General features: G+C 35.9%; 1 protein-coding gene across 2 annotated transcripts in view; it reads left to right on the top strand.

Annotated features, from left to right (window-relative positions):
- The window catches only part of NAA15 (N-alpha-acetyltransferase 15, NatA auxiliary subunit), a 75,997-nt gene that overhangs the window by 14,278 nt on the left and 46,431 nt on the right, over window positions 1-15,288 (top strand). For both annotated transcript variants that reach the window (XM_061191960.1, XM_061191959.1), the window contains exons 2-4: window positions 10,612-10,696; window positions 12,762-12,866; window positions 15,111-15,268. In XM_061191960.1, coding sequence (XP_061047943.1) covers window positions 10,612-10,696; window positions 12,762-12,866; window positions 15,111-15,268 — 348 coding nt within the window. The remainder of the gene's footprint in view (window positions 1-10,611; window positions 10,697-12,761; window positions 12,867-15,110; window positions 15,269-15,288) is intronic.

Below are 15,288 nucleotides of genomic sequence, written 5' to 3'. Positions count from 1 at the left end.
ATAGCTATAGCTCTGAGTCTAAAGACTGTAGGTACCCTTTCTCCATACGTGTCTGCTCTACAGAAGTAGGACTACTAAAAGTAGTTCCAGTACACTGGCACTACTAAGTGCTAGCCAGGCTCCTAGTAAGTTAATAAATGTTTCCTGAGTTGATTGTAGCATAGCTAAGGCTCATTTTCTTTTTAACTTTTTAATTGTGAAAATTTCAAACATATGAAAACAAAGACAATAATATAGTGAACCTATCTCCTTGGTTTGACAATTACCAACTTTCAGTGCATTCTTCTTCATCTATGACTCCTACCCCCTGGATTATTTTGTCAGATCCCAGGCATCATTTCAAAATGGCTGACTTTTAAAGCTAAATTTGGCTTTTATCATTTAGCTTGATTGGAGGCTGCATTCCTTTTAATCAGTTTTGATGGATAAAATGTTTTTTGTATTAGCTGAAGGAAAACAATAGAAAGGTGTATTTATTTATTTTTTTTATTTTTATTTTTTTTTCAATAGCTACTCTTTTTATTTATTTATTTATTTATTTTTAGCTGTGTTGGGTCTTCGTTTCGTGCGAGGGCTTTCTCTAGTTGCGGCAAGCGGGGGCCACTCTTCATCGCGGTGCGCGGGCCTCTCACTAACGCGGCCCCTCCCGTTGCGGGGCACAGGCTCCAGACACGCAGGCTCAGCAGTTGTGGCTCACGGGCCCAGTTGCTCCGCGGCATGTGGGATCTTCCCAGACCAGGGCTCGAACCCGTCCCCTGCATTGGCAGGCAGATTCTCAACCACTGCACCACCAGGGAAGCCCAGAAAGGTGTATTTAATACTAAAGAAAATTATGTAACGTTAATGCCAAATCTAAATTGTATGTATTGGGACTTCCCTGGCGGTCCAGCGGTTAAGACTCTGTTTCCACTGCAGGGGACACCTGTCCGATCCCTGGTCAGGGAATTGATATCCTGCATGTCACCCGGTGTGGCCAAAACAAAACAACCCCACCCCCCATAAATTGTATGTATTATATTTAAATTTTATATGTCACTATCTTCTATTGATGTAAATAGCCTAGTTTCTTTATTTGCCATGTCACAGTTCTACTGTCAGTTCTGTTTTTAAAATCTTTGTAGTACTGGTTGGATCTGTCCTGCTAATGTGCCATCCAGTAGCTGGCCTGGGGCCTGGATGGTGTATCTGTTAGTTCAGTTCTCAAAGTCTGGTGTGCTGTGAATAAGATTGCGTGTTTATGAACCCTGGAATTCATAAACAACTTTATGGGGTTGCTTTCCCCAGTTCCGCCTCCTCTGTGATCTTCCTGATATTTTGTTTCCCTGGGCTCCTCTTCTCATCCTCTGTCTAGAAAGCTGGGGTTCTAGTTATTTCGCTGTGCTGTGTACTTTTGTGATCATGCCCATGTTTGGTTAGAGGTTTATCAATTTTATTGATCTTCTCAAAGAACCGGCTTTTGGTTTCACTGATTTCCTTTATTTTTCTCTTTTCTATTTCATTGTTTCTGTTCTTTTTTCTTTTGTTTCTTCTGCTTATGTTGAGTTTAATTTGCTCTTATTTTTCTGCTTTCTTAAGGTGGAAGCTGATATGATAATTGGAGACCTTTTAGAATACAGGCTTTTTTCTGACTACTTTTATAATTTTTTCTTTTGTCCTTACTTTTCAGCATTTGGATTGTGATGCGCCTTTTTTTTTGTTTGCTTTTTGTTTTGTTGTTTTCTTTATTTTAGTTGATCCTGCTTGGAGTTTGTTGAGATTCTCGGTTCTGTGGGTTTAATAGTTTCCATTTCTCTATTGAGATTTCCTATTTGTTTTCTGATTATTTCATGTTTTCCTTTCAATCTTTTAATATTACTTAATAGTTACTGTTTTAAAGTCTGTCTGCTACTTCTATCATTATTTCTGAATCTGTTTTTGTTGATTAATTTTTTTCTGTAGGTCATGGGTCACAATTTCCTGTTTCTTCACATTTCTAATAATTTTTGTTTTTCTGTAATGTGTATTATAGACACTAGGATATTGAGTATCTGGATCTTGTTGTCCTTTGTAATAGAGTTTTGTTTTGGCAGATGGTTAATTTGCTTGTGCATCAGCTTGTTCTTGTTTTTAAGCTTTAATAAAAGTGGGTCTAGATTATCCTTATTCCCAAGGTGTGGCATTTCTGGGTCTCTGATGAATCCTGGAGCGTTTAATGAAGTCTCTAACTGGATGTTTGGAACTCAGATGTCTCCCAGCCATGTATAAGCATCAATAGTTGTTCAGCTCATGCTACTTGGTAGTTGTTCTTGGCCAACTTGAGTAGAATTCTGCAGTGTACCTGATCAATTTAATATTTGACCAAAACTCTTGTACAAATTTCTGAAATTTCATCTCTGTACAGTTCTTTCTGATACCCTGCTCCATAAATTTCAGCTCTTCAGGCATTTTCTATCTCAGATATCTGCTTAGGTCAGTAAGACTGCCATGTTCTACTTGTGTTCCTCCTCTCTATTCTGCAGTCTGGAAAATGCCTATAGGCAAAAAAAAAAAAAAAAAAGATTTTCTTGGGATTTACCTTGTTTCCCTTCTGAGAGCACAGTCCTGTGTTGGCTCGTGTCCAATGGCTGAAAATAATTATTTCATATTTACTTAACCAGTTTTATGCTTGGCAGGAGCATGAGCTGGTATCAGTTATTCCTAGACATTTTAGAAGCAGGAGTCTCAGTATATGGTGCCAGCATTTAGCACACAGGATTTGAACAGTTCATTCTGTTTGAATTATATCCTGTTTTGCTTTACTGTTTCTGTAGCACAGTGTTAATATTTTAAAATTTAGCTGCTAATGAAAGCTAACAGTCTACAATATTCTAATATTTTTGAAACTATTATGTTTAATTTTGAATTAACATATGTACACGTTACAGGCAAGGTGACAAACAGAATACTATGGCATTCGTTCCATACCAGGGGAACCCCTTATTTATAATTCTGAAATTTCAAGAACTCCCCAAACACAAGAATTTCAGAGATGGGATTGTAGACATGTATTTTTATTTAATTTGATGATTCTACTATGGAGAACTTAACATGTCTGCCCACAATGTCGTTTTGCAAAGCCTGTTTTAAATGAATTGATGTGAAACCTTTGGTCAAAGTATACTGTATGTAGTATTTGCAGCTCTCTTAACCTAAATAAAAGTAAATTCTCTAAAAATTTACTTTAAGTCTACAGGTTTGATTAAAGCAGCATTAAGTATCTTACGGTTTTAAAAAAAAAAAAGAATCTTATCATGGTAGCTTTATTCCCATGATTCTGTAGAATGAACTTTAGTGACAGTGTTACATGGGATTTTTAAAAACAAGCAAATTATTTTTTTCATTTTGTACATTTACGCTTTTTGAATAGTTCAAAAAAGGACTTCTTATGATTATATCTTCTGTTATACTTTAAGACTGCTTTTATAAGATTCCATTTTGATTAGACAGAAACCTGTGTTAAAGCTGAATTACACATAGATCTGGCCTTATATGTTTGGAGAAAAGAAATTGTTGAATATGATATACTACTTCCTATTTTTCTTGTAAACCCTGTATGCTACTAGAGTTTATCTTTGGGCAAGAGCAGAAGTTTCAAGGAAATTTTTTGGGGTAAAGTAAATTGAATGTTTGCTGTTACTTTTTCCATTAAACTGTGAGAATACTACTCTCATTTGTTATGAGTGACCTGTTGTAAGAGTAGTGCTTTTAGGAAAAAAAGAGATTGAGGTCTGTTTCCTTAAATGCACACTGAATGGTATGCCATTCTCAATTATTTTTATGGGTCACCTTGACAGAAGATAATTGGGTTAGTGGCATTGAGTATAATTTCAATATGGGCAGCCGCCAAATTTCATTAATTGGGAGCATAATCATTAGGAACTGAAACTTAATTACTTTTCTGAAGTTTGATAAAATAAAAAACTAAGTGCTATAGTATTATTATCTCATTCAAAGAAAGTGGAGTTCGGTTTTTCATTTTCATTTGGTAAACTCAGTTATTTAGGGGAATTATCAAATTGGTTAATCTGTGTGTGTTCATTTTTGTCACCTTATTTTTGGCATTTTTATTGCCTATTTGACTATAGTACTGAGTAAGCAAAGGAACAAAAGGTGAGATAAAAGTTGAATTTGTTGATTAGAAGATCTGTTAAAAGATGAAAACTCTTGGCTTTAATAATATTTATGTTAATAAAATGTAATAAAATTTCTGTATGTGATGGAAAGAGCTCTTAACTGGGACTCAGAGGACCTAGACTGTTAGGCCCGCCAACACTAACTAGGAATTTTGCCACTAACTAGGTTTGTAATCTCTGGCAACAGATGCACGAGGACCCCATGCAGATTTTTGGATGTCTTTCTCTGAATAGTTCCATCACTTTCAGTACTCTGCCTTGCAGAATACCTCAGCCTCCTTGAACTTCAATCTTTGTTTCTTCAACTCTGTGGACTGTTGTGCTCTGCTTCGGATCCTTCTCCCTGTGCTATGATCTGTAAAACAGTGACATTACCAAGTGTATCATGTCCCCGCAACCCATGGTTCACAATCCTGCACTGCCTGTTGTCCAATGTCTGGCAACAGTTATTTTATATATTTTGTCCGGTTTTGTTGTTTACGTTAGAAGGACAAGTTCAGCCTCACTCCATCATGGCTAAAAGTGGAAGTTCCCTTACTACGTTTTTACAGAAATAAATTTTTAGAGAGCAAATTGAGGGTTTTAAGAATAGTGTACTTAGGGGGCTTCCCTGGTGGCGCAGTTGTTAAGAATCCGCCTGCCAATGCAGGGGACACGGGTTCGAGCCCTGGTCTGGGAAGATCCCACATGCCGCAGAGCAACTAAGCCTGTGCCCCACAACTACTGAGCCTGCGCTCTAGAGCCTGCGAGCCACAACTACGGAAGCCTGCGTGCCACAACTACTGAAGCCTGCGTGCCTAGAGCCCATGCTCTGCAACAAGAGAAGCCACTGCAATGAGAAGCCCGCACACCGCAACGAAGAGTAGCCTCTGCTCACCACAACTGGAGAAAGCCCACGTACAGCAATGAAGACCCAATGCAGCCAAAAATAATAAATAAATAAATTTATTTAAAAAAAAAAGAATAGTGTACTTAAACTGTTCTTTGTATGTATGTAGTTCCTGGAAAACTGTGACAAGTTAGGAGTGTCACTTTTAATTAGCCTAGTCTTTACATCATATTAACAAATTAAGGAATAAAAACCACATGATCATCTCAATAGATGCAGAAAAAGCTTTTGACAAAATGCAACACCCATTTATGATAAAAACTCTCCAGAAAATGGGCATAGAGGGAACCTACCTCAACATAGTGAAGGCCATATATGACAAACTCATGGCAAACATCATACTCAATGGTGAAAAACTGAAAGCATTTCCTCTAAGATCAGGAACAAGACAAGGATGTCCACTCTCACCACTCTTACTCAACATAGTTTTGGAAATCCTAGCCACAGCAGTCAGAGAAGAAAAAGAAATAAAAGGAATACAAATTGGAAGAGAAGAAGTAAAACTGTCACTGTTTGCAGATGCCATGATACTATACATAGAAAATCCTAAAGATGCCACCAGAAAACTCCTAAAACCAACCAATGAATTTGGTAAGGTTGCAGGGTACAAAATTAGTGCACAGAAATCTCTGGCATTTCTATACACTAACAACGAAAAATCAGAAGGAGAAATTAAGGAAACAATCCCATTTACCATAGCAACAGAAAGAATAAATTACCTAGGAATAAACCTATCTAAGGAGGTGAAAGACTTATACTTACAAAACTATACAACACTGATGAAAGAAGTCAAAGATGACATAAACAGATGGAGAAATATACCATGTTCTTGAATTGGAAGAATCAATATTATGAAAATGACTATACCAACCAAAGCACTCTACAGATTCAGTGCAATCCCTATCAAACTACCAATGGCATTCTTCACAGAATTAGAACAAAAAATTTTACAATTCGTATGGAAACACAAAAGATCCCGAATAGCCAAAGCGATCTTGAGAAAGAAAAATGGAACTGGAGGAATCAGGCTCCCCTACTTCAAACTATACTACAAAGCTACAGTAATCAAGACAGTGTGGTACTGGCACAAAAACAGAAATATAGATCAGTGGTACAGGATAGAAAGCCCAGAGATAAACCCACGCACATATGGTCACCTAATTTATGACAGAGGAGGCAAGAACATACAATGGAGAAAAGACAGCCTCTTCAATAAGTGGTGCTGGGAAAACTGGACAGCTACATGTAAAAGAATGAAATTAGAACACTACCTAACACCACACACAAAAATAAACTCCAAATGGATTAAAGAGCTAAATGTAAGACCAGACACTATAAAACTCTTAGAGGAAAACATAGGAAAAACACAGGAAAAACACTCTTTGGCATAAACCACAGCAAGATCTTTTGTGACCCACCTCCTAGAGTAATGGAAATAAAAACAAAAATAAACAAATGGGACCTAATTAAACTTAAAAGCTTTTGCACAGCAAAGGAAACCATAAACAAGACAAAAAGCAACCCTCAGAATGGGAGAAAGTATTTGCAAATGAAACAACAGACAAATGATTGAACTCCAAAATATAAAAACAGCTCATGGAGCTCAATATCACAAAAACAACAATTCAGTTAAAAAATGGGCAGAAGGCCTAAGTAGACATTTCACCAAAGAAGACATACAGATGACGAAGACATACAGATGGCCAAGAGGCACATGAAAAGATGCTCAAAATCACTAATTATTAGAGAAATGCAAATCAAAACTACAATGAGGTATCACCTCACACCAGTCAGAATAGCCATTATCAAAAAATCTAGAAACAATAAATGCTGGAAAGGGTGTGGTGAAAAGGGAACCCTCCTGCATTGTTGGTGGGAATGTAAATTGATAGAACCACTATGGAGAACAGTATGGAGGTTCCTTAAAAAACTAAAAATAGAACTACCATATGACCCAGCAATCCTACTACTGGGCATATACCCTGAGAAAACCGTAATTCAAAAAGAGACATGTACCACAGTGTTCATTGCAGCACTATTTACAATAGCCAGGACATGGAACCAGCCTAAATGTCCATTGACAGATGAATGGATAAAGATGTGGCACATGTATACAATGGAATATTACTCAGCCATAAAAAGAACAAAATTGAGTTATTTGTAGTGAGGTGGATGGACCTAGAGTCTGTCGTACAGAGTGAAGTAAGCCACAAAGAGAAAAACAAATACCGTATGCTAACACATATATATGGACTCTAAAAAAAAAAAAAAAATGGTACTGATGAACCTAGCTAGCTGCAGGGCAGGAATAAAGAGGTAGACATAGAGAATGGACTTGATGACATGGGGTGGGAGGGGGAAGCTGGGGCGAAGTGAGAGTGTCATGGACATATATACACTACCGAATGTAAAATAGTTAGCTAGTGGGAAGCAGCAGCATAGCACAGGGAGATCAGCTCGGTGCTTTGCGATGACCTGGAGAGGTGGGATAGGGAGGGTGGGAGGGAGGGAGGCTCAAAAGGGAGGGGATATGGGGATATATGTATGCATACGGCTGATTCCCTTTGTTGTACAACAGAAACTAACACAGTATTGTGAAGCAATTATACTCCAATAAAGATCTATTAAAAAAAAAAAAAGAATAGTGTGCTTAAACTATTCTTTGTATGTATGTAGTTCCTGGAAAACAGTGACAAGTTAGGAGTGTCACTTTTAATTAGCCTAGTCTTTATGTCATAGCTTCCTTTAATGGTTTTTACTAATATTTTAATTATTATAAGAAAAATTATTTTTAGGCTTTCTGCTAGGTAAATAGGAACACTAAGTTTAGTTGCTTAGTCGTATGTTTCTTTGGCTGCATATGGTTATGTTACTGCTTCTGCTCTCCCCCCCCTCGTATCCCCCAGATCACTTTGCCTGTTGATTGTGGGAAGGGCTGAGAGTTAGGAAGCTATTGCAGAGAAACTAGGACTGATGGATCTACTAGAGAATGGAAGTGTCAGGGAAGGAAAGCACAGAAGATAATTAGGTTTTTTGCTTCATCATCTGAGTGAGGGTGAGTTGAGGGAAGGGCATCTCTTGAGACAGTGAAGACTTGGTGAATAGATTCTGGGGGGAAAATCAGTTGTGTTTTGGATAGTGTATTAGGTTTGAGATGTGAACAACAAAATAGAGATGGTGAGTACATAGTTGATTATAAGACAGCTCTGTAGTTGGCTCTATCATTGAGCTTTAAGCAGTTGATTTCATGGTGCTGAATGTAAAATTTTACATTTTTGTTTCTCCACATTTTTCTATGATTTTATTATCATTTGCATTAACTACCCCTCCCAGATTTTGAATGTATTGTTTTAAAAATTGTGAGTAAAATTTGTTTAAACTTATGACAGTGAAATCTGGCATAGAGTACCATATCTTTAAGATGTTTTCTGTAATGAATACAGTGCTTTAAAAATAATTATTGTTATGAAAGCACATGGTGATGCTTAAAAGTCAGATAGCACTAAAAGGTTTATGATGAAAAAGAATTTGTCAACTCACCCTCCCTCCCCGTCCCCTCCATACCTTCCCACACCAGAATCAAGCACCCTCAGTCCTTCTAGCTATTTTCTCTGGTATTTGCTTTTCTGTTGCTTAGTAATATAACATTATTTCTTTCTTCTTTTTTAAAATATTTATTTATTTATTTGACTGCGCCAGGTCTTAGGTTGTGGCACGCAGAATCTTCGTTGCGGCACGCAGGATCTTTAGTAGCGGCATGCGAATTCTTAGTTGTGGCATGTGGGATCTAGTTCCCTGACCAGGGATCAAACTCGGGCCCCCTGCGTTGGGAGCATGGAGTCTTAGCCACTGAACCACCAGGGAAGTCCCTATAACATTATTTCTTGATACATGACTTTTAGACATTTGTTGACTTCTGTTTATGGAAAATGAGGACTTGGAACTTCATCATTCACACATTTGCTCGCTTGTCTTTCTCTCTTTATACTTATATCACAATATTTTGATAAACCAGTATTAAATATTTACATTTTTATAACTATACATGTATTTTTTATTGTTGAGCCAAATATTACGCTAAGACCACTAAGACCACCACAGTCTCTTATATAAGCCTTTATTTCTCCTGGAGCTAATACCTATCTTACTTATTCAGTTGCCTGGTTTTCTATAGACCCATTGCTCATTTTCCCCAAATGTGCCTGTATTTCTGTCAGGTGTTTATAAATAAAATTTTCCATTTTTGTCCTTGATAGAAACCTATTCCATGGTGGCCATTGGCGTCCTGTTTTATTTTGGAGTGGTTGTTCTCTAGTTCTTTTTTCTGCATTAGATTACTTATTTACTAAGTCCCATGTTATCTTTTTTGTTTTGATTCCTTTTAATAGCTTCCTAAGGAAGAGTGCAGAGAGATAAAATTTTAACTTTCTGAGAAGCTTTAAACTGTCATTTTACTTATATATACTTGATTGACAGTTTAGCTAGGTAAGGAATTCTGAATTTTGAAGGCTGTGTTGTAGTTTTATAGCTTTTAGCAATATTCCATTGTTACTTTGGAGTAAAAGTTCAGTGCTATTCTGATTACAGATCTTTTTTATGTGACTTGTTTTTTTCTCTCTGGAAGTTTTTTTTTTTTTTTTTTAATTTATTTTTGGCTGTGTTGGGTCTTCGTTGCTACGCGTGGGCTTTCTCTAGTTGTGGTGAGCGGGGGCTACTCTTCTTTGCATTGCGCGGACTTCTCATTGTGGTGGCTTCTCTTGTTGCAGAGCACGGGCTCTAGGCGTGCAGGCTTCAGTAGTTGTGGCACGTGGGCTCAGTAGTTGTGGCTCGCGGGCTCTAGAGCTCAGGCTCAGTAGTTGTGGCACACGGGCTTAGTTGCTCTGCGGCATGTGGGTTCTTCCCGGGCCAGGGCTCGAACCCTTGTCCTCTGCATTGGCAGGCGGATTCTTAACCACTGTGCCACCAGGGAAGCCCCTGTCTCTGGAAGTTTTTAAGGACCATTATTTCCAGGCTTTGAATTTTCATTATGGTGTGCCATAGTGTGGGTCTTTTTTCCCCTTTGTTAATTTGCATGCACTTGTTTGTCCCTTGTGGCTTCAGAGACTTGTCTCCTTCAGCAAAAAGAAAATGTTATTTTAAAATATAATTTCTACATGTTTCTTTTTTTTCAGTTTTCATATTATTAACACTTGTTGGACCTTTTGGAGTAAGCTAATGATTTTCTTATTTTTTCTAATGTATATTTTGTCCCTTTGTCTTGCTTTTACTTTCTGTATTTGAACCTTCCTTTTTTTTTTTAAATTTTGGCTGCACAGTGTGGCTTGCGGTATCCAGTTCCCTGAGCAGGGATTGAACCCAAGGTTACTGCAGTGAAAGTGTCGAATCCTAACCACTAAACCACCAGAGAACTCCCTGTATTTTTTTTTTTAAACTGCGTTTTAGTGGGATTTAGGAGAATATGGAAATAACGTGATCATTTTGTTGTATTTAACAGAATCAAAAATTTAGCACCGAATTTAAAATTGTTCGCATTTCTTGCTAAACTTAAAGTTTTCTCTTTTGTTTTGACAGAGATGTTATGAACATAAACAGTACAGAAATGGATTGAAATTCTGTAAACAAATCCTCTCTAACCCCAAATTTGCTGAGCATGGAGGTAAGTGTAAATACTGTACACTTGCTTGTAAGCGTAAGTAGGTAAGGCTTTGCTTACTTGTCTGGTTTCACTTATTTGGGTTCTGTTAATCCCAGCTGCCTAGACTGTTTTCCAGAGAGAATGGACCTTCTTATCCTTGACTCCTGTGAGATGTTTAATACTAATACTTTGAATTTATTGTCGAGAAAATGATAACACAATCTACTTGAGTTCTGACTTATTCCTATTTTGAATATTAGCACCATAGGAAAGGCAAAAGAACCTAGTAAGACAAATACGCTAATTTAAGTTTAATAAATAAGTTTATTTAAAATGTTACAAGAAAATTTTGCTTGAGAACTTTGGTTGAGCTAGAGAAATTTTATTCCTTACAATAAGCTTATTCAGAAAGTATCCATTTGGGTCTTTGCTCATGAACCAGCACCTTCTTATTTAGCATTGTATCTTAATTAGTTTTTCAAGACAGTCATGTTTAAGACATGATTTTGAAAGTTTACATAGCTTTTGCCTGTGTGAGGGTAGAAAACTGGACAGTGATATGTTTGTAGGATAAACTTGTAAAGAAGCAAAGGAAAAATAAGCTTTCACAGGTCTGATTTGTAGTTAGGAAACATGGCTCTTTGTTAATTAATTTGATAATGTTCTCTTAGTATTGAAGAGGGAGAGAGCAATAGTTCCCTGTTAGCTATCTTTACTCTCGCGTACTTTCACTATAGTAATAAAATTGTTTAAAGATGGAAAGCAGTGGGAATAAAGTATCTAAAATTTTCTCTCTCCATTTCCTTGTTAAAAAATAGTTTTGCTAGCCAGTTGGGTATTAGGTTGTTTTATATTCATTCCAAAAGTATGCATAATGGTAATGTAACTTTTAGTCATATAGTCACCATAGAGTTTCAGTACAGCAGAGTACCAACTTTCATTGTGTCTAAAATGCAATTTCCCTTCATATTTTAACATACCTGAAATCAGGTTGCATATGAAGTGTCATAATTTAATTGAAAATACTTTTTAACAGTACATAAGTTATGATTTGTTCTACACTTACTGACAACCTGGGTTTTCATTAATTAAGACACTTGAAGTAGTTTGTTGCAAGAATAGATTTTACCTGTTTAACAACAAAGTGTTACTTTCTACAGTACCTTGCTAATTTGGCTACTTGCCAAATATATTTTGTTTGTTTGCTTCCTTTTCCTTTAAATTTATGCATGATTTTTGATGATTTTGTACACATTTTTTTCCTTCTTTTTTTTTTTGCTTCCATTTCTTTATCTGTGTTTTACTATAAATGTTGACTTTTCCTCAGGATAATATGTTTAATCCTTATCTTTTATTCCTAATTAATTTTTCTATAAATTTTAAATTATAGTCCTAAAAGGCAAATTAATCATAATGAATATTTTATATTCATTTGTGTTTCATAGAATATACATTATGAAATTAGAAATATTGTTTTTCCCTTTCTGAAAATTAATATTTTCCTCAACTCTTTTTTAATCTGTGGATTGTGAATGACAGGTGTTTGACATCTTCTTTTACTTGTATATTTAATAGTAATCCCAAAAAATCATTTTAAAATAAATTTATGAAAACCAGAAATGTAATTTATGTGTATATTTAAATAGTTGAACAGTGAATTTAACCTTTATGTAACTTGGGTTCACAGAGATAGTCTGTTTCAAGATAAAGTTTTTCATACTTTAAAGTAGTGATTTAATAAGGTCATGGAATGCCCCTGAACAGTAGGAAAATCATTTTATCTTGTTAGCATATGGATTACCAGATATTCATGCATTTTTGTATCTTTTTATCTAAAAAAAAAAAAAAAATCTAGGGAGGCCTACAGTATAGAAATGTGTAGTTACTTCATTTGTCAATTTAACAAATATTTTAATTCTTTAAAAACCTGGACATTTTCCCAGGAATCTCCTTGAAGTTTTAAATATTTAGGATAATGTAACATTTGTTTTTGAGATTATGGTTACCGTTTTTGTTGTTGTTAGTTATCTTTAAATTCCTTTTCTTTTTTTCTTCCTTTTCTTCTTTTTCTTTTTTTTTAAAATAGAAACCCTGGCTATGAAAGGATTAACATTGAACTGTTTGGGAAAAAAGGAAGAAGCTTATGAATTGGTTCGTAGAGGTTTGAGAAATGACTTGAAGAGTCATGTGTGTATCCTTTTTGTATATTTAAGGGTTGGATTGTGGTGTCTTGAGCTAAGGCAGCAATTTGGGAGTCAGAAGTTTTAGATCTCTCTTACTGTGTAACTCCAGAGGAGATGGTTCTTTCTTCAGTTGAATAATAGCAACTGCCTTCATTCAGGAAACATTTTTGTATACCTACCATGTTCTACCATTGTATCTAGTCACAGATAAATGGGACTTGCCTTTTAAAATATCTATGAAAGCTCTTCCCACACTTAAAAAAAGAGGTACCCTGCAGATTTCATCATAGCATGAATTTAGAGAAGGATATGCAATAAAGAGTATTAGAAGGCAGTATAGTATACTGATTGAGAGCCCAGGGTTTGGAGTATGCTTCACTTTGGTTTGAATCTCAGCTCAGCCTCTTTCTAACTGTGATCTTAGGGCTTAGTTTCCTTATGTGTTAAATGAGAATACTCATACCCACTTCACTGGGGTGGTGTAAAGATTTAATGATGCTTAACATAGTCCCTGATAATGCTGTACTGTATGAGGTGAATTTTATTTTATTAAGGGAAGTGTGAGAGTAGGATCAAGTACAAATGTCTGAGGGAAGATAGAGAAAAAATTGTGGGTTACTGTCTTTTAAATAGTTTTTAACATATTTCTTTACCTATTTTGTTGGCTAACACAATGAAGTGCTGAAACACTTAGCAAATTTTCAAGTATTAGTCTGGAATAATACAGACTAAGAAAAGATATGGATTTTGCTGTCAAGGATCTTATAGTCTAGTGAAGGAAGATACTTGGTAGAAGCTTAACACTTCTGAGTATTACATAAAATGTTATAATTTGTTCAACAATTATCACTAATCCAGTAAAGCAGAAGTGAGTGAGTTGAGAGTAACCAGAAACTGAAAAGGTAAGCAAAGGATTAAGTAATAAGATTTTGTAGATATCTTTTCATCATTTTAATGTTGGTGTAGTGTTCTATATGTACTTGTCATGCTTTATTTAACTGGGTTCCTCTTGATGAACATAAATTTCTTTAAAGTTTTAGCAGTGTTAAACTCCTTGAGGATAGATTTTTAGAAGAAGAAGATTCAAGGCAGTTAAAAGGTGTTGCAGTGCTCAAGAGAGTTGATCAAGTCCTGAAATGGGGGTGCGGGGAATAGGAAGGTGGGTAATGGGTGCCAGATTATGAAGGGTAGTGTATCTCAGGCTTTTTAAAACCATGTTCCAACCAACTGAGAAGACTTGTTAACCTTTACTTTGTCATTTGCATTATGAAAATGAAGATTATTTTTCAAATAAAATTTATAACATTATATATGTATTTTCAGTTATACATGTCACCCTAGAAATTCTGTATTTACTGACTCTGTTAAGGCGTGTAGAAGTTGTTAGACTGAAAAGTTGGAATCTGATCTGAGAGAGAAACATTACTCATTTCTGGAAAGGGAAGTAGACTTTCTTCTTTTGATTGTGTGTGTTTTAGAAAGGTTACTCTGGCAGGTGAGAGTAAAAGCAGAGAGACTGAAGGCAGGAGGATGGGTGACTTGCAGTAATCAAGATCTAAAGTGAAAAAGACCTGTATTAGGGGAGTGGGATTATTTACATATTTTCCCCCCTTTGTAGCAGCACAGTTTTACAGCCTACTGTAATTTTGCTTACTTATCTGTATCCCTGACTAGACTTTAAGTTCTTTGAATAGGAGACTGTCCATTTTGGCCACCTGCACCCTAAATTTAAGTGGTTGATATTTAGGAACTTTATACTGCACCAAGGGTCTGTCCCAAGGACCTTGTTAGCTAAGGAAAAGAAAATACACTTGATTTAAAACAATTACATGTCATGGATACCCATTCCCTCTTTTTCCTTTTAAAAGTAAAGATAATTCTTAATATTTATTGAGCATTTATTTTTGTGCAAGCCAGTGAGCACTTTATATGTTATTCCATTTTGTCACCAAACTGCTGTGCTTTGCTGTATAGACTTTCTATTTATTTATATTTTATAATTGAGGAAACATAAGATTAAATTAACTTGTTTAAGGTCACAGAGCTAATAAGGCAGGCTAGACCTGTTTTCTCTGGCTCGAAGAGCTGTGCTTTTTTTCCCCACTGTATCAGACTACCTTCTGTCTTTATATTCTCTCTGTTTTTTAAGCTTGTAATTTTATAAATAGATGTAGTTTTCTGAGTTTCATAGAGAATATTATTGGAACTTTATTTCTTGACCTGGAGGTTGTATCCTTAACTAAATCCTTTAGGTTGGCATGTTTATGGCCTTCTCCAGAGGTCAGACAAGAAATATGATGAAGCCATTAAGTGTTACAGAAATGCGCTAAAATGGGATAAAGACAATCTTCAAATCTTAAGGGACCTTTCTTTACTACAGATTCAAATGCGAGATCTTGAGGGTTACAGGGTAAGTAGAGAATTTTTTTA

Source organism: Eubalaena glacialis, chromosome 5, assembly GCF_028564815.1.
Source record: "Eubalaena glacialis isolate mEubGla1 chromosome 5, mEubGla1.1.hap2.+ XY, whole genome shotgun sequence".
NCBI lineage: Eukaryota > Metazoa > Chordata > Mammalia > Artiodactyla > Balaenidae > Eubalaena > Eubalaena glacialis.
The sequence above is the reverse complement of the archived record's forward strand: the minus strand, read 5'-3'. Positions and strand labels throughout refer to the sequence as shown.